This window comes from Cyprinodon variegatus, unplaced genomic scaffold (genome assembly GCF_000732505.1).
Source record: "Cyprinodon variegatus isolate N-32 unplaced genomic scaffold, C_variegatus-1.0 Scaffold0, whole genome shotgun sequence".
In the NCBI taxonomy this organism is placed as follows: Eukaryota; Metazoa; Chordata; class Actinopteri; order Cyprinodontiformes; family Cyprinodontidae; genus Cyprinodon; species Cyprinodon variegatus.
In genome coordinates this window covers 2227844-2248524 of record NW_015150453.1, presented here as the reverse complement: position 1 = coordinate 2248524, position 20681 = coordinate 2227844, and the positions used below count along the sequence as shown (strand labels likewise).

Below are 20681 nucleotides of genomic sequence, written 5' to 3'. Positions count from 1 at the left end.
ACTATAAAGTGCCTTGAGATGACATGTGTTGTGAATTGGAGCTATAGAAATAAACTGAATTGAATTTAATTGAATCACAAAATCCTCTTACTGCAATTTTTTTTATAGAATATGTATATTTTAAATGCATAACTAATAAATTATGAATATTTCAGTATGGATCTCTAGCCCATCCAGGCTAACCATGGACTCTTGCATTTTAAAACCAATTCTGTTCTTGTTCAGCCTCTTAGTTTAGGTCTTGGTATCAATGCAATATTGGATTGTTTTTCAATTAAATAGTAACCAGAAGTTATTAAGTTATTAAAAGTTTCAAATATAGTTTAACATCCCACCCCTGCTTTAAATGTCTGGTGTTTTGCTAACTGAACACAGACTTTATGCCAAAGTTTAATTGTTTTCTGTTTATTAAATGCTGTCATTTCGAAGGAGAACTGAATTTTATGCAGTTGTATCAGAGTAAAAGGAGATTTTTTTTATTTTTTTATATTAAAGACCCTTGTGTAATTCTTCTACTTCATTATAAGCCAAATTATTCTGTTCTATTACATAAAATCCCAATAAAATAGCCTGAAGTTTGTGATTAGTTTGAAAATGTGATAAGGTGAAATTTCCAGCTGGTTTATTGCTTAAAGGAATGCACACTGCTTAGGAAGCTAAAAAGAAGTTTTCCCAGAAGCGGCAGCTTTTCCCGAATCCATCAGCAGAACAATTTTTTATCTTTCGGGTTTCACTTCCACGACCCACAGAGGCCTTCCGTAAACTCAAGGAAGTGGCTTCAAGCTAAAATCAGCAATAGCACTCACAAGTTACACTTTTGACCACCAAAGTTTCCGGATTAAAAAAAAATCTGATTCTGCAAACATGTTTGACATCTGACATTTCTGAAAGCTGTTCTCTGATGGCGGCTTGAAGAAGAAGCGGCTTTCCTTTGATTAAACTCTCTCTGATGATAATTTCAGTTCACGTTTCACTAAGATGCTCGGGATAGAAGCAGCATGCCAGAAAGCTTTCCTGGGTGTCACCCGCCTCCTGTCGACCTGCCACGGCTCTTTGATCAGCCCCTCCACAGTCTCACTCAGCCTTCACCTCCTCCACTGGCTGCAGGCTAAGTCAGAGCTGTCACTGCGGCTGACGCCGCCTGTTGACGCTGCACTAAGTTTTGCATCCTTTGACGCTCAATACAAGATTTTTTTTTTCTATATTTTTGGGGGGGATTGGGCTCCTTCCATCTCTTCCTCTCCCACAGCGTGACACAGTAGATGTGAATTTGAAGCCCCCAATTACCACTTTTCGCCCCTTCGGGTGTGTTCTAATATGTCATATCAGGAGCCATCTGCAGCAATATATCTTGCACAATTACTGGCACACAGAGGGGACTTTAAGACAGCACTGCTCCAGGCAATCTGGGTCTGCGCTCACACTTTTCCTCTAACTGACACACACACACACACGCTTACTGTCCTACATATAAATACAGCTTCTCTCTGAGCACACAAAGACACACAGCTGTGTGGCAGCGAGTTCGTCTCTTCCTGTGCCTACTTCATCAAACCGGCGCAAAGTGGCTCCGCCGCGTACAGGTAGATAGATGGGAGTGCCACTGGGGTGCCGATGCTGAGGCGAGTGAAAGAAATCGGTGGAGTCAGCAGACCAGTGACAGTGATGAAGGTGAGAGCGGCGACTATCCCCCCCCCACCCAAACATTAACAGCACATTGAGCACAGCCAGAAGCAGAGAGGTGTGTTGAGCTGTTGTGGTTCCCAAAAGAGATGAGAGAAGAAAACTGATCCCTAATCAGATTCCTTCAAATCCATCCCCTATGACCAAGAAATTTCTTTTTTTTTTTATCTTAACTTATTTTTTTAAAGATGATTTCATTTTTCAGGAACTACATAATGACACCAGGATGTCCTGCTACAAAGGTTAGGATGCGATAAAGTACCTCTTCTTTGAAGTGGGGAAAAAAGGGGTAAATGCTGCATAAATAAAAGCATAAATGTTTGAAGATTTTCTTAAGTCAAAAATAAAAAAATAATTGTTACACTGGAAAAATGATCCAGAAATAATTAGAAATTTCTTAAATTGAGTGTATTTACTCTTAATTTAAGTAGGTAAAGGAGGTAGTTTGCCAATAGAATGAGTATTTTTACTCTTAAAATAAGATAATTAGATAACATGCACTTGAAATAAGACAATGCAATTGTGTTTTCTAATTTTAAGTGTAAATTGTCTTGTTCCATTGGCAAACTGTCTCTTTTACCTCCTGAATCCGAGAACAAATGCACTTATTTTAAGAAATAAATGACTTATCTAGATTTCCATTTTTTTCAGTGTAGAAATTAAATTTGAGTTAATTACAGCTAAATATGTGCCTAGAAAGTTTGGAAGAATGTCTTTGTTTATCTCATCAGCAGTCAGGAGGATGGGAGGAAAGTTAAACACAACATTTCCAAAGCTCAGTGCTAAACGATCAGGAGCAAAGAGAGACACAAAGTCTCCATGACAACCATTAGTTGCTAGAATTGAAGAAATTGCTGCCAATGGCTTCTCCTGTGTGATTTTGAATGTTTAAAAAGTTTGAAGAAAGTCACTTTAGTGAAAACATGAAGGTTCCTGATAATCAGGAAGAGTTTGGTAAGAGCAGTGGATGTCTTTGACTTCTTCCTCAACAGGTTGAACTGTAAAGTTTGAACATTAAGGTACTTTCTAAGTGTTACTAACCTAAAAACAACCAAAATAATGGGGAAAAAAAATCATGAAAAAAGGGGAAAATTAAGAATATATAAGCTATTATGTTCCTTTAAGCTAATATTCTTTTTTCATCTAAATAATAAACGTCTGGATTGCATCAAATTGTTATGTGTTCAAGCATTGTGCATTATTTTTTTGTTTGTATATTATAAAGCTGGACGGATAAAGATTATTTTTGGGCTAACTGCTGATTTTCATCACCAAAGAGGCACCGTGACGAAGCATCAAGGAGGGATTACATTGAAAGAGTGCAGAAGACAGTCAGATTTTTATAATATTAACAAAAAAGGTGAGGTCAGTAATGATTCAAACTGCTTTTAGATCAAAAAGCTGCAGATCTTTGATCTACACTGCAAAAATAAAAAAAAACAGAATTGGGAAAAAAATGTTTTTCTTGAAATAAGGGTATTTTCCCTTCATTTGAGCAGGTAACACAACATTTTAAAGTGCATACTATTTAATTATCTTATCTTAGGGAGAAAAAACATCTTCAGGTAACAGATTATCTTATTTACCTGCTCAAATTAAGGACAAATACACTTATTTTAAGACATTTTGTACTTATTTTTAGATAATTTAGCTCGTTTTGAAATCAAATGAATCTGATTTCAGTTGCAGTTTCACCCCAAAATGTCTCAAATCTTTAGCTAAGAACCCATCATGCAGATATGTTAGGAGAGAAACATGCTGTAAGCTGTATGCCTTGAGAGTAGAGAGTACAGTACCAGCAGAGGCCATCCTCTCTGCCCAAGAGAAAGTTGGACTGAGAAGCCAAGCTGTGGAGGGAGGTGGGGAAAAAAACACAGAAGACAAGCAATTTTAAGAAAGCTAATAACAGCAGGGAAACAGTGAGACGGAGGCCAGTCGTCAAATAAAAAGCCTTAACAGCTTTGTTACAGGTTGTTAGAGACAGAGCTGTGTACACTGGGAAGTATGAAAGCTGGACAGTTATTCACATGCAGGACTTCTTTCCTTCATTGGCGTTTCTTGTTATTACATTGACATTCATTTTTCCATTAAAATATCCATATTTTTTTTATATTAAAAAGGTAATAAGGCTCCTTCCTGGATTCCAATAACACTATTGGCTTGAAATTTGGATTTTAAAAGTATTTGACTGAACGCCCTATAAAGGGTTAAAGAATTTGTGATAAAAACATCCTTTAGAGAAATCATTCAGATTGTGGATATGACTTTTAATTTTCTCATTCAACATGTATTTATTTATTTTTTTTATTGAAGGCTGAACTTCTGTTGATCCGACCCTCAGCTTAGCCTTTAAAGACGATTTATTACTTGAACCAAATAAAAAAAATAATTCAGCTCTGGACAAAAAAAAGCCTTTCAGCACTTTGACGCTCATTCTTCTAATGTTTTTTTTTTTTAAGACACAGTTAGTAAGGAAGCTGAAGAGGGACAAGAACGACACTTTAAGGAATATGGATCATAAAAAAGCATTTCTGAGGGGGATTCTGAGAAAAGATGAAATACTAATCTCCTTTCCCCTTAAAGCCTTTTTTCATTATTCTTTATTTCAAACAATTTGCACTAAAACAGAGCAAATGCACTGGCTTACAATGTCCACACATTGCTTTCTAAAAAGTATTCACACCATTTAAGACAAATCAACACAAAGTAGCTCCTAACTGATCAATGTAATAATTGATTGATTTTTTTCTTTCTTTTTGGGTTAGAAGTCTAAAAGAGTTTATGCATAATTTATATCCTACCTAATTTACTCTTCTTCGCTTAAATAAAACCCAGTGCAAAAATAGCCTTTAGTTGTCTCGTTACCTTTTCAGTTGTCTGCACGGTAAAATACGGGTTTTTATTTGGTAAAAAGATTCCACTGATGTTTAAAATTATTTGGGTTTCCTGTGTGGGCATCAGAGGTTCATCAGAGACATTAAGGAATAAAAAGGACCTTTTTAAAAAGATGAAAAAATTATATTCCAAGTGACGATGAAATAGTGTGCTCGAATTATACTGTAACTGGAAGTTGGAATGAGCCAGAATCTAACTGAGAATAAGTTTAACTAAAATAAGTTTAAAAACCCCTAAAATATCCGGATTTGAGATAGAGAACACCAGTGGCGGTTCTAGACCAAATGTACCAGGGGGCCAGGAGGGGGCCACTGTGTTTTCATGGGGGCCCAGAAAAACATGAAATAAAAAAACATTAAAATACATTAAAAGAGTTGCATGAAGTCACATTTCTATTCAATTTAGTTTAATTAAAATTCTATGTCTCATCAGGTGAATATACATTATTACATAATTTAGGAATTTTGTGTATTTTTGACTTAATTCAAGTTGAAATTGCCATTTTCTATAAAATCAGAATTATAAATAAAGAAAAACTGATAAATTCAGCTGTAAAAATTATTGTATTTTTTTTTATAATTTGTTTAAAAAAAAACATTTAGCGGATGAAAAACCTGGATCCTAAGCTACCACCTTATTGTTTTTAAATAATTGGTTAAACAAAATTTGTGAAGCAAAAAAAAAAAAAAATTAAATAGATCCAAAAGACCTATAAGTAACCATGTTTGTTCATCATTAGAATTTTTTTTGAGTATTATGTCTTCAGTGCAGGGGCCACGACATGATCTACAGGGGCACTGGCCCCTGTTGGGCCCTGTCTAGAACCGCCCCTGGAGAACACTATATGGGATAAAAGCACATGTCTGCAGAACAGCAGAGAGACTGTAGAACTTTAATGGGAGTTCTGCAAGGAGGAAACATTTGCTTTCAAAGAAAAAAAAATTAATCAAACTTTAAACAAGTTTGCTAGAAAGTCTGCGAACCAGAAATTACATTCTTTGGACAGAAGAGAATAAAACTTGGGGAAAAAAGGTAGGAGAAGATGGGCACAAACTAAACAGCATTTTAGTAAAACACTTCCTCACCTATGCGAAGCACGGGGAAAGAAATATCATAGGGTTAAGAAGCTTTGCTGCAGCAGAACCATAAGATTTATAATAGATTTAACCAAATACAACCTATGTTAAAAGGAAATAGAAAAATTTGATATACAAAAAAATAAAATCTAATTAAAAAATTAAAAAAATCTTTTTGTTTACATCTTTCATCAAAGTTTTTTTTTGTTGTTTAGCTTTAATAATTCACATCATTTTATAGATAAAAAAAAATGTAGATTACTTGCCAACAGACACATTTCTGCAAGTATTTCTACATAAATGTAGAAGCTGGCCATGAGCGCTGCTCTGCAGGCGCTGGTTTTTACAGGCCGGGTCACTGATTAACGTTTAGATCGGGGAGTCGAGAGGAAGCTGAGATCAACAGGTGTACATTGAATTAACTAGGCCTGGATGAAGGGGACGGAAACGAGAGAAAAAAAACGGAAGCAGTGGATGATTAAAAGGGGAAGGATGGGAGAAAATAAGATGACAGAAATAATTTCCTTGTGGCGCCTGCAGAGAGGAAAAGTGTATACGACAGGCGAGGCGAGGCTCGCAGCCAAGCCGTCAATCACCATTTGATTAGGAGGGCTTGTTTGCTGGCGGTGAGGCCACGCTGCGAGGAATCAAAAACAAGGCAGAAACAGTCTGGGCTGCACAAGTGCCCACGTCTGCCCCTGCTGTCCCAGGACAGCACGATTTTCCGTGATGCTGTGAGAACCGTTTGGTGAGCTGGGAAAGATTCCCACATTTCTGTGCTGCTCCCTTGTTTTCAGTGACAGCGATTCTGTTATCCTGCTCCCACACTCGCACACACAAACGGCTCAGAGAGTCTGCCCAGTGCTGATTCTGGAGTCAAAGCGGCAGGAGCTGAATTGCTTCCACAATCAGCATCTGGCTGCATGATCATGGCTGGAAATATAAATCCTGTTTATTCTGGAAAACCGCGTCTGATTTCTGTGCTCGCATGTTTCGGCTATTTTAGCACAGCAATTATTCAAAAGGAGAGAAGTTGGGCTCCTAGGTTGTTTTCTATGATTAATGAATATACATAATTCTTTTGCAAATGCTAATTTCGCACAAGAAGGTATTAGCTAATGAGGTAGCTTTCCAGAAAACATTTTTTTAGGTTGAGATAAGTTGAGATGTTGTTGATGATATTTAGATTTATTCATAAATAGGAGTTTTATTTAATACACAAATAAACTCATCAGGATGTGAATTAATTCTTGAACTCTGACCCATCCATAACCTTGCATTTGAACCTTTTTTTAACTCATGTTGTATTCTTGTATGAGTTATTCCTTCTAAAATATTAGGTTTGTAACCTTTTAGAAGAGTAATGTTGATCTTTTTCTCCCAGTCATGATGTCTGACCTGAATAAAGCGTCTCCGGAAGCATGTCAGAAATGCAGGGATTTGCTCATTACTGAGACAACTTTACATGCATGTAAAAATAAACACCTCTTAACTCTGTGTTTAATGTCAAAGAATAAAGGAATGTGTTAATAATGAAAGTTTGTAGAGCGTGTATGTGATGCTTGCAGCCATATTGAGTTCTGAAGAGCGACGTTTCAGGGATCATCATCTCAGGTGTTTGTTCTTTTTGTCACATTTCCAATAAAACCAGAATCATAATTGGAATGAACCCCATCTATCAACCAGCAGGGGGCAGCATCACTGCAGAAAGAGGTCAGGATTCATTAAAATGTCCAATAAAAATGTCAGTTTTTGCCGCATTTTCATTGATTAGCTTCCTGTTAGCTTAATACATGTTTATGTAGATTAATTCTGTTCGAAGTCTTTTAAGAAATAAAGAGAACATTTTAAAACCGGTTCCAATCTAAACCTCTAAATTTCGCTCCAACTAGGGGTGTAAATCACATCCATCATGGCGATTCGATTCAGTATCGATTTCCTGACCCAACGATTCGATTATTTACGATACTCAAAAAACACCACGATACGATTCGATTCGTTTAATTGGTTCTTTTTTTTTTTTTTTTCACCTTACAGGCTAGACAATTTTTCAAATTTGAAATAAATCAATGAAAGCTGTAATATCGTTATGCATTTTTTTGAGAAACAACAAAAGAAAAGTTGTAGAAAAGTTGTTCTCCACCTATTCCTATTAAAACCTCATTCACTGAAAAATAATAATACCCCTGCGTTATAGATTCTGAAAGGCCTTGCAAAAAAAATAAAGCACAAAATCAGTGCAATGAGTGGAATGCAATACCTCGGCTCCAGACGTCCCCGCCCCCTCCACAGACGCTCCGCTGCACCTCTCCCAAATTGTAGCTGACCGCAAACAGTGCCGCAGACAGGAAGTCAGCTTGTTTTGTTTTTATGACCGAAATTGCGGAAAACAACTCCTGAAGTTTGACCAGCTAGAAGAGCGAGGTGCGCATACCCAAATGGAAAAGCAAATAACTGAGGAACTGTAAGCCAAAATTACATTTCTGATTCGTTATTTGCAAACACCTTCTAGTTTCTAAATATATATGCGAAGATGATTGGGTGAGTAAAACACCCAAGCTGCATCAGTTCAAACATGACTCAAAGTTAATAGTAATTAAGTAATAAAGACATGCTTGCTTCTTGAGGCTGCTTTGTCATGCTACATTTCGACATGCTACTCTAATTGTGCTTTGGTGCTTGCTATGTCAATAAAATGAACTAAGTGGTTGAATTGTGGAGAATCTAAGATTTTTTCAGCGTTGTCTATCATATCTATATTGATAAACATTTTACCAGTGGAATTTTCATGCATTCTGAGTTAGTATTTGTAAAAACTTTAAAACGGGTCGCCAGCGACCTGGTGGGTTTTGAGAGATTAAAACAATTAAACTTAGAAAAGGAAAAAAAAATTTTTTTTAATTTAACAGGTAATTATTAGGGGAGGGCCAAATAAACAAAAAGACAATTATTCATTTATTTGGGGTTCTTTTTCTTCACTGCATTAATGTATTGAAGCTAAAAGTTTATTTTCTGTAGCTCTTAATGCTGCATCATGCTACGGCCATTATACTGCTACACAGTTTCTGTTATTAATTGCAAATTAAAAGTTCTGATGTTAAGGACAAAGCCAATGGGAGAAACACTGGGTATTGATGTGAGGTTGGTGTTTGTCGCATTATTAAGCGAATGAAACGACTGCAGGCTGCGTTTTAGCATCTGAGACCAGCTGATCTGGTAGCAGAGGGATTTCTAACAGTCTGGTCTGCCGGTTCTTAATGTTCACATGGCAATTTGACGTGTTCTGCTGAGCATGAGCTCGGGGGGGCTTTGTTAACTATAAACTGTTGTTAAATTTCAAACCCCCCAAAGTCACTGCTGTAGACAGAAACAAACAACCTATTATCATATTTTCATAGAGCACTTTTGTTTGCAGTCAGGCAGAAGAATTAATTATTCTCCAGCCTTGTGTCTTTTTATAAACTTATTTCTTTATCTGTATTGTTATCAGGAAGCTGTCTCTAAAATTAAATACAAGCTGAAACTGTATGATTGTTCAAAAAGACTTTAAAACTCATTTCAAGCTTAAAAAAAGTGTTATTCAATCTGAGCGCCAGCATTAAGTCCACAATGAAATATCCTTTTCCATACAGCAAATCAAATCCTCCTTTTATCTCCTTAACTGACTTTGACAGCTGAGCCACATCTACATCCTTCCTTTAGTTTCCCACCGTAGGAATCTGAGGCCCACATGTATCCCAACAGTTGGATCACGGGTCTGTCAGCGGAGAGTGACAGCTCTACGGCATAAAAATCAAAAATCTTGAAGCGATGCGTCGCGCCGCCGGCGCACAGCTGCACCCAGGTTCTGTTCTGAGGGCTGAAAGCAGCACCGAGAGACTCCTTTCACTCAACAGCCGAGCAAGCTGCTGTTTCTGACATAATGAAGCAGTTCCCTCTTTCTTCGTGACACTTTCAAAAAGCCTCAGATCTAAGCTTTAGGTGACAAAAAAAAAAAAAACTCTTGGAACAAACCTAATTATCCCATAATCTCGGAGGGCCAAAAAAAAAGAGTTCGTTCTCTCAGCTGCACTAAAAGAGCAACAGGCGTCGCATCTGACACACAAACGCAAAGAAAAGACACTTTGATTCTGGCTTTGTGATGCATTTGCATCTCTTTTGGAAAATCTTCAGGTTATTTCTGTCTACCAGGCTGTTGTATGCTCCTAGTGAGTGAGGAGTGAATTCAGTTAAAAAGCAAGACTGAGCTGCTTCGCTCTTTGGGCTGATGAGTCCTTTAAAATCTGAGGTGCATTATTGTTCTCCACATCATATGAGAGAAGATGAACGGAGCAATAAAAAGTCGACTCAGGGCGACCTGCAGTTTTGTACCCGATCCAGCATTCCATTCCTGACCTTGTTGCGTTTGCTGCCTGTTATCCTTACATCTCTATCTGCCCGTTTAATGCCCGATCACTTTGAATAAAATCCTACAATAACTATAAATACAAAAACAAATTTTTCTTTCTTTTTTTGTCTCATATTGATTAAATTGAAGAATTCTCCACCTAAACTCCAGAAGAGCAGGCTGCCAATTAGCCCGATGACTTTAAAACTAAGTAATATTAAAATAAAAATATATATCTGGAAATTTATTAAAGTAATACTCTTATCACAAAAATAAAAATAGCATAAATCTGTGACATAACTATCATTAAAAATGATTTTTATTTTTCCCGGATGTTTGGATTTAACAGGTTTTAAAACGTCTAAAATATCAGTTTTAAAAAAACTAAAACTAAAGTCATATCTTTAAAAACATCAACAGAATATCTGATGATTTTCTTTTCTTTATCTTTAATGGAAATAACCAGGAGACTAACTGATTGGACCATGGGCGGTTCTAGCCAGGGGACAAAAGGGGCCTGTGCCCCTCTAAAAAACTGGTTGAGGGTCCTGTTATGGCCCCTGGACTAAACTTAAACCTTGGACCAATTTCATTTCTTTTTCTTTTAAAGTTTAATGTTATTGATACAAACCTTAAATTACACTTAGTTATATTTAGGATCGGGATCTCAGTTTTTATCTGCTTTATCTTAAGCTCTTTAGCTCAATGAAATGGCACTTAATGAATTAGTGCCCTGTTTTGTGTTTTATGAAGGAACCTTGGCCCTCCTGAAAATTTAGACCTAGAACCGCCACAGGAGAAGACTAAGAATAATTAGATATCAGCTGTACAGTATGTTTACACCGGTTCAGCAGAAGGTTAATGAAAACTAAACTACATAGCTGAGGTCATCCTTCTCTGTTCCTCATATTCTGCAGGATAAAATCTGCTAAAGCCAAAGATCAGACTCCTGCAGTTATTCTAAACGGTCCAAACAAGATGACGGTCCGTTCTTCAGATTGTGTGCTGGATGGCACAGCTTCTAGCGTCTGCACCAGGAGTTAAATCAGACCAGAACCGCAAAGGGAGTAAGGAGGTGGGGGTATCTAGGTCACCACAAGATAAATGAACTACAGCTGGGGTGATGCCACAGCTTCGTATGGATGAGATGCTTTTAGAAAATGTGCTGCAATTTTTTTACTGAATCAGCTCAAGTGCGTTTGTGTAAAAGATCAGTGCGTGTGTGTTTGATGGGGGGGGGGTTAATCTGCGAGAATCAGTCTAAAGAGCAGAAAACGTCACAGGTGTAAAACTTACACCAAGTTATTGAGTGATGCCAGTGTCAGCTGCTGTTGCTGCTGTTGTTGTTGCTGGGAGACGACCGGTTGCTGCTGCCAGGCGGCCATGTTGCCAGGCACCAGCCCTGGTGGTGTGAAAGTCTGAAGGGCTGTGAGATCCGCACTCGTCAGCTGGTACTCTGGGATTAGGGGAAGGAAGAAAAGACATTAAGAGAGAGAGAGAGGGTGAAGAGGGGATGGAGAGGAGGGGGATTGTTTTACATCATACAACTTTCTGGTGCATCAATATTAATCACTGCTAATCCATATTAATGTGGACCTTTGAAGTGGAATCATTCCAGAAGCTCTCACACAATGAACAAAGTGAATATTCATAGCCGTTTGTGGCAGCACACTGCAAGCTTTTGCTTCATGGCAGTTAATAGATTTTTTTTTTTCAGGAAATAATAGACTTTATTGTTTTTTTTTCTTAAATTTTTCTCTTTTCCATGACTTTGAATTCAACCTCTGCTGGCAGTGATGTCCTCCCTGCCCTGATGGGATGCGGTTAAGGCTCACTGTGTCTGGCAGCGCCGCATTGAAGGACTCACCGGTGTTGTAGGCCGTCTGCATGCCGGGAAAGGGAGCCAGGAGGCTGGGTGTTGCCACAGAAACCACTGGAGTTGTGAGCGGCTGAGTCACCTGAGAGCTACCTAGCCGCTGAGCATTCTGGGAAGAGGAAAAAAATGGAGGAATAAAAGCAACATTAGTTCATTTTGACTGCGGGGGGAAAAGTTTTCCACTTAAATGCTTTTATAAAGCTACTGAAGTCTGAATGTTCTGCATGTCCTCTATGTGCAGAGAAGTTTAATTTATGCTAAATTATTATTTCCTCTGGCAATTCTGCTCTGATGTAACTTCATCTGAGATGGAATCCAACATCCAAAGAGTCTGAAACATCTCTTTCTAAAAGCCTTTTTCTGGCAGTGATGTACGTTTTTTAAGACTTTTTCAGGTAAATTCAAGCTACCTTGTTAAAGTATTCATACCCTTTGAGCCTTTAGCCAGTTTTATGTTACAACCACTAACTTTAAAGGCTTTAAGGGCTTTTTTTGTGACAAACTAGCAAAGATTGATTCTGATCTGGAATTACATGATACATATTTCTTGTTTTGTTCAACATCTGAAAGCCTTTGTTGCCTTCAGTCCATCTAAAGAAAAGTTATTGGAGCTGCAAATCGAATGGATTTATGAAAAAGTATGGAAAAAATTTTTTTTTGATAATTATCTACCGGAATTTTCGGACTATTAGCCGCACCTGGATATAAGCCGCAGAAGCTAAATTGCATGATTTGTACATATACAAGCCGCACCGGACTATAAGCAGCAGGTTTTTTTATGTTTAATTACCATATGGTTCGTGCACAGAGAGGATTGTCGAGAAAGAGGCAACTGTTTGGGAAGCTCCTATTTATTATTTCTACCGGTAGGTTTGTTTTCCATAATGAGGGTGTCACACAAACTGTCTTGCGCTCGCAATGTCCGTCTTTCTCGCTGTCGTTTTGTCTCGTACCACTCGCGGTAGAAGTCTGCTTCCGGAGGACCTCCGCATTCCCGCGCTCGCGGCTACCCTACTTGTGTGTTGAAGCAAATGTGACCTCAACATGGTGGATGGTAAAATCCATAGATTAGGTATTACCCTAGTGGCCTTTAGCTGTAAAAGTCCATAGATAAGCCGCATTGTTATATAAGCCGCAAGGTCGAAAAATGAGGAAAAAGTTGCGGCTTATAGTCCGGAAATTACAGTACTCAAAAATGTTTACATTTTTAGCAAACCATCATTCTGTTACCCTGGCATAAGCTAGATTGATACGTGTTGCTCAATTTGAAATCTACTGTACACAATATCCATCTGGACAGCCTCACGTAGAGATTTAGTACAATTCTTCGAACTTATTTGGTAAATCAAGTGGCACATGCAAAATGCTCCCAAATGCATCAGCAGTAGCAGTTTTGAGGCATCACTTTCTTGATAAGCAGAGTTAACGCTTAACATGCAAACATCTTAAGGAACGTGGAAATGTCTCCCATCCCATCCACAAAGGCACAAATGGCATCCTATTGCCCTTAAAAAGAAATAAGGGATGTCCCAAGTAAAACCTGTTTCAGCTTTCCGCCTCTGGTTCATACGTTGACATTTTACACATCCCTTCAAGGCAAATGCATCTGCTGGCTTCTAGCAATACGTATTTTAGGAATCTCGTGACAATTCATCTTGCTTACAAGGTAGTCATTCTATTTTTGCAAAAAATATAAATGAGAAAAGTATGGGATGATGATGTGTTTCCAATCTAATGCTTCTAACCTTTATTTAAAATGGTATGTCTCGTTGGAATAACAACAGAGATCTGTAAACCTAATAACATACCAATAAATACAAAACAAAACAACAGATAATGACAAGAGAAATAGACAAAAACACATTTTCTTGCACAAATTCAGAAAATTCATGAAAAAAATGAAAGATTTTGCTAAATGCTGCAGTATATGTTTTGTATTTATCATAAAAAACACAAATTGGTTCTTTTTCATTTTAGCCCAAGTCATTAAGAGCCACTGTGGTGCGGTCCAAAGAGCTGCAGGCAGCTCTGCAGCCAGTGTTTGCAAAACTCTACTAAGAAAAATGAGAAAAGTAGGACATAAAGTGAGGATTCAGTCCTTGCAGGTACAGGTGCAGGTTTTATTGGGAACTTATTCAATAACTATATACATAAATATAAATATCTATCTAGCTGTCATTTGTGGATGCACTATATATACTGTATGTATCACCTTTTTCTTCCTTTTGCACATTCTTCTTCTCTTTTGACTATTTGAGCTGATTTAACGAGTAAATTTCTCTGCTTTGAGATCAATAAAGACAATCAATCAATCAGAAATTCGATGGAGAGTCAGTGATTATTGTATAGTCTACATGTTTCTGCAGCTTTTAACTATTAATATTGACCTTTAATTATCTCATCATCTTCAACCATATTTTAGATTGTTTATATTGGTATCATAAAAGTAATGTTACTTTTATTTAATCAACCAACTGCTTTATATTATTTGTTGCAAGTCATATAAAACCCCAAACAAGTGTATGAAAGTTAGTGGCTTTAATGTGACAAAATGTTAAAAATGTGGAGCAGTGTGAAGACCCTGCCAGACTCTGTATATGCTGGGAGCTCTGGCTCTGTGTTATGAGACAATCTGATCTGGTTCCACAAGAAATCATGCCTTTTTCTCCTTATATGGAGCGAAGTGTTGAAGTTCAGAGCACATGACTTCATCCATTTTCGACAGAAAACGGTTATAATGGTTAGCATGTGCCTTCCACTGTGCAGCAAAGGAGATGCAGAAACCTTGCAATGTGACCGAGAACAATTTAGTTACCACTGAAATATTTCCCTATAAACAGCCTGTTTCACATGGAGCTGAAATAATAAATTATTTGTACCCTCTGCTTGGACAAAAAGAAATGCAAAGTTTTACTCAGCAGATGCCTTTTTTTTTAAACTGCTAAGTAAAACTTTAATTAGATTACTTTAGAAGAAATCTAAAGTATTCTAATTAATTAGTTCATTTGTTTGCAGCGTAGATCTGCTCGACATCACGCCACGTCCTCAGACGTCCCGCTCTCTGCGACGAAATCCCATCAGCTGCTTTTCTCCCTGCGGGTTTATGACTTTCCTGCGACAATTTAACATCGTTGTGACAGACGAGAACAAACTCGCATCTTGAGGTGGCGTTGGCACGGCAACGCCTGTCACCAGGACCCGGTGGTGGCGTTATGTAGAGTCAGGGTGGAAGGTGTTGTGAGATGTAGCGCCGTGCAGGAGAATCATGCTGGTAGGAACACATGCAGGGACAAGGCTGACAGGAGGAAGAGATGAGTGTGTGCCACAGAATGGATTTCTTTATTTATTTTTTTTATTTTAGAAAAATGTAAACAGACAGGTACCCCATGAAAAAACAAAAAAACAAGATGTGCGCTTGCTCTGAGGTCTGGATATAAATGCAAAGAAATGTGTGTGTGTGTGCTTAGGTTTGGGTGTGTGTGTCGGACTGAATGGGGTCAGAGTATCGGAGGCTAGCATGTCCATCTGCGCTCCAGGTTGGAGACTTTGGGAGCTTCCTCTCTCTGATCCTCCGAGCAGAGACACTCAGATGAAACCAAACATGCACATGCTGAGCAGCTTTCACACACAGCAGAGAGTCAGCTGGTTGCTCCAGTTCCCTTAATCTTCCCTCCTGTATAGTCATCGTGTTGCACAAACGTGCCCAGGCTCTAGTGCGACAGAAATATTCCTTTTTCTTATCAAACTTGCTGATCATTTCTAAAACCTTAAGAGCATCTTTAAAATAGAGAGTTGCTTTTCATTTTAAATTAAATACTTAGAAATGATTGCTAGACTTACACTTGTGCACTGGAAAAATTTAAATCTAGATAAGTAATTTTTTCTTAAAATAAGTGCATTTGTTCTTGAACTAAAAAGGTAAAAGAGACATTTTGCCAAGAACAAGACAATTTACGTTAAAATAAAAAAACACCATTCCAAGGTCCTATTTCAAGTGCATTTTATCTAAATATCTTATTTTAAGAGTAAAAATACTCATCCCATTGGTAAATCATCTCATTTACCAACTCAAATTAAGGGTAAATACACTTAATTTGAGAAATATTAACTTTTTTCTAGATCATTTTTCCAGTGTGTTGGTAAGAGGAGCTAGAAACTTCATTTGGCAGTGATATCAGTGAGACAGATATTCTGAGTCACAGCTGATGCTTAGGTTTTGTTTTAGTGATTCTGACAGACTCTCTTTCATATATTCAGGTTATAACGATGTCATCGGCGTGGGAGCGTTATCGGGTTAAATGGTTTCATAGGGAATTATGATATCAGGATATTTTAAAGAAAAAAACTTGTGCCTGAGAGAAAACTAAAAGAAATTGTTGAACAATCAAACAAAACAGAGTAACATTTTTTTTCTGTTATGCTCTTATTATCTACTTAAACTCAGAAAGAAAGAGGAAAAGAAACAAAATCACCATAGAAGGGGTCGAAGGAAGCAAAAGCTCCTATTGAGCGGAAAGCCTGAGTTCCTTTAAATTTAGATTAAAAACACATTTGTTTAGCATTGCCTTCAACTGTTCAAGTTAAACAGTTTAACTGAAACATCATTAGTTCAACTTTTTTATTTTCACTAGTCCAACTGTTTTTAATGTTCTTTTTTGTTTCTGCATTTTTTATTTTATTTCTCTTTATTCTGTTTTATTTTGCTATATTTTAATCATGTAAAGCACTTTGCAGTGTCTTTGTACTGAATTGTGCTATACAAATAAATTTGCCTTGCCTTGCCTTATTTCTATCCTATTACACGCATGAATTTATCATTTATAAATTAGCAAATAGCTTACTGGGACTTTCAGTAAAATAATGGTCCCAAAGATATGAGCAAATAAACATAGAACAGATTTGAGGGGTAATTATTGGGCATAGGGCTATATGACGATAGCCTCGCATATCGTCGATATCGGATGTTATTTATATGTTTTTGATTTTTCTATTTCCAATAATGAACCAACATCTAAAATGTAACCTTATCGAAACACAACATTTAACATTTATAATGATGTCAGTCCTGCTTAGGGGTATTCAGAGGTTGAGAGGCTACTTTTCTTCTGCCTACATCTCCCAGAATGCTGTGCGAGTTTAAGCATTATAGGCTCCATTTCCTATAGATACTGATCCGGTATCTACTGTGATACATATTTTTTTATTGCTTTATTGTCCAGTTTTGGATGATCTAGAGAAAATCTGCACAAATAAATTTTTTTAAAACATCTTGTTTTTGGAGCCGTCAACAGATTATGGTGAATAAACAAACATTTTCTGATGTTTTTCTTTTTTAACACACATATAAGTCGAGTTCAGCGTATTTCTATTTAAAGCTTTAATTTAGAAGCCAGATATTTAAATCTATTACATATTTTAGCACCTTGAAGAGGAAGAAAGGTGGGAGTTTTACGGCTAGAAAGAAACGACACCAGATTCCTACAAATAAATTCTTTCTATGAACAGAAGCAACCAGGTGCAGATCCATCTGTTAGTGAGTCGCTCTCATGCTCCAGCGCCTTTTCTTTATCTGCCCTCATAGTTGGGTGAACCCTGACGGGATGCATCTGCTGATGGTGTCACACTCATGCTAGTGAGATCACACAGAGTTTGACACCACATCCACGAGGCTGAAACTCTGAAAGTCTATTCACCTCACTCACCAACTCCAGCTCTTCCTCTGTCTGCGCGGCCGGTGGAGGNGGGAGTAAAAGAAACAGAGGATGTTAAGTTCCTGTGAACTCTTCGTGATATAAACAACCCAGCATGAAAACAGGGTCTCGTTTTCTCCAAGATCTGCAGCTCTGCGAAACCGCGCATGAAAGATGGAAATGCGAGGAGGAAGAATGAGATCCGCTTTTCTGATCATAGAGATGTTGAATATTTCTAAACATCACTAACAGTCAGCATAACTCTGTCTGTAAAACGGTGAGAGTTTCACTTCTCCTGCCAGGTCCACTTGTACACTCCGTACTTCCGGAAAATTCAACGTACAAAAATGTATTTGTGCTCAAAAGAGAGAGTGAAGAAATCCAAATATACAACATCCTGTCATTTAAAAAGCACTTTCGGAGAAACTGATGAGGGTGGTAGCTTTTTAATTTTTGAGACTAATCATCAAAGTAGTTTTCCATGATCCAAAAACACCTTCCTCTCTGTTTTTAAAGCAGCTCAGCCTGTTTCAACTCGATGTTTGTAAGCTGTTTGACGGTAAGCCACCGCATGGTTGGCATCAAGATGCTTAAATACAGACAAAAGCTTTTCTTCAACTCCTTAAGTTAAACTTAGTAAAATATGTATGTGATCTATGTAGATGAAAACCAAAAAAGGTTTGTATGTTAGAGGGAAAGTGGCCAAACGTGTTGCTGCTGCAGTGCAACACTGGCTGTGAAAAGAATGTCACCAGTTTTATAATAATAATCCATTCATCTGGAACAATGATGGACAAGAGACACATCCTGTGTAAAACTCATTGAAGAGATGATCAGGTGACAAGACTTAAATCATGCTTATCCTTTTAACTCACAGTTTGTGATCCTATGAAGAAATTACCAGAAATGGTAAAAACTTATAAAATATAATTATTTGGTTCTAATGTTTGCAATTTAAAGAGTAGAAATGTCCTGATTAGGGCTGCCACTAACGATTATTTTGCAAATCGATTAATCTGTCGATTCTTTGTTTCAAATCATTGATTAATAATCAGACAGCCAAAGGTTCCTAAAAAAAGGCTTTTTACAAAATTAAAACAGGTGAAACTAAAACTTTCCCACTTTAGGAGTTTTGGATAGAGCATATAGACAGGCGGAAAAGTTTTTTTTTTTTTTTTATCTTAAATGCAAAAGGTTTACATATTTTATTTTATTTTTTTTTTTACATTTTTGGTATAATAAATGCTCTAAGTTCCGTAAAAGTTCCAAAAATATCCACTGGACTTGGTTTCCAAGATTTGAAATAGATTCAAATCTTGGAAACCAAGTCCACTGAATATTTTTTTAAACTTTTATGGAATGACTATGACCTGGATGACTGAGAATCTTCATCAGCATAATGCTCTAAGTTGGTCACTCTTTCAGCTAAAGGCATGTTTAAGAGTCTCTATTCTCCAGTTAAGTATTAATCGATTACTAGTAAATTAGTTGATGACTGTTTCAATAATCAATTAATCACTATTAATCCGATTGTTTTAGTCCTTGTCCTGATCTGATACATGTAATCATATAAATTTCCTATTAATTCAGTTCTAAATCATTTCTTATTGAAAGTCTCTGATAAAACTGATCTACCAACATCTTTTTCACATCCGCTGCCATCTAGTCCTTCCAACATCCACTTTATAAGAAGCAACAATAAACCTTTATTATAACCCGTGTGTATTTATCTCTGGTTCTGCTAAAAATGTCACCTTTTCCAGTGAGGGATGCTAATGCTAATGCTGGACATTATCTAAAGTTACACTGACTGGTTTTATAAGCTCGGGTCAGATTCTGATCTCTGAATCTAAATATGTTCATATTTCTCGATCAAAAAAACCTTTAAATAATCATCCGGTTTTATTTACCTTAATAACTGCAGTTATATCAATGTCTTCAGCTGTATTTACATTTAAAAGATTTATGATAAAATTGCATATAAGGGGTTATAGGTTAATGTAAAGAAAATATTTGCTTGGACAATATTTCTGACCCCTGAGTCTTTTCTTCTTTTCCACAATGCAAATGTTCCTACATTTCTCTTTGTGTTTAATATCTGCCGTTAAAAATGTACCTAATATTTGAGTTTAAGAGCCGTTAGGCTCCATCCAACTGGCCAAATATGTTGTTGATGTGCAGAGTGGGAATGGATGACTCTTGAAATCCAGTACTCTACCAGCAATCACATCCAAAAAGCCCTCTGTGATGGCACCGCTGCACAAACTCATCTTCATATTTACAGCTGCATTGCCCTGTATTATGCAGCAGTATTAAAAAACAGTCATTAATACTGTCCTGCTGCTCACATCTGTTCAACCCTGATATACAGAGGCTGGGGGGAAGGAGGGAGGGGCGCTAACAAATATTTTTACAATGAATGCTTGTTAATTATTCATAAGCCAAGTCGTTCCTTACTACCAGAGTCAAGAACTCTAGAGATTATTAGAGATTAAATTGGATCACCAGACTTAAACATGTATTTCTGAGTCTCATGACAGATTCCTAACATTTCCAAATCTAATATTCTGCATGGCACCTGTACATGTGGAAGGCTCAGAATGAGAAATATAGAGAGCTGTTGTATTCCAGGGAGCCTGTTCCTGCTGATGCTCCCTGTCGCTGCTCTCTAAAGCCCAGCCAGGGTTTTCTCCTTAGTTAATATAACTGGAACCAGCATAACTTTGGCTTTGGGACTGTTTTCATCAATAATTGCCTTTTACTTTTTCCCACCATGCTGTGCAGCAGATCGGTCCTTCTCCACGGGCACCAAGGGTTACATGACAGGCATTAATTTAGTCATTGCATGACGTGTTTATCAAACATTTATTTATATGCAGTGATACCATTGCTGTGTATCTTGCATGATTTAAAGGCACAATTACATTTTGAGTCTTTTACAACATTTACACTACCCTTGAAAAACCGAACCATGCTTAGACCGGTCCGAGCTTGGATCAGTTAACCAGGCCGAGCTCGGTTCTGATTACCGTTTACACATCACGCTATCTCAGTTCCTCGACTCCTCGCCTCCT

The 20681-nt window shown here is 37.4% G+C and overlaps 1 protein-coding gene across 8 annotated transcripts in view; it reads right to left on the bottom strand.

Moving 5' to 3' along the window:
- mef2d (myocyte enhancer factor 2D) overlaps positions 1–20681 on the bottom strand; it is a 160343-nt gene that overhangs the window by 3166 nt on the left and 136496 nt on the right. For 3 of the 8 annotated variants that reach the window (XM_015378230.1, XM_015378466.1, XM_015378307.1), the window contains exons 8-11: positions 17611–17640; positions 11909–12026; positions 11338–11497; positions 3480–3530 (exon numbers count right to left, since the gene is read on the bottom strand). In XM_015378230.1, coding sequence (XP_015233716.1) covers positions 3480–3530; positions 11338–11497; positions 11909–12026; positions 17611–17640 — 359 coding nt within the window. The remainder of the gene's footprint in view (positions 1–3479; positions 3531–11337; positions 11498–11908; positions 12027–17610; positions 17641–20681) is intronic. The other 5 variants (XM_015378385.1, XM_015378552.1, XM_015378717.1 and 2 more) reach the window with 4 other exon arrangements.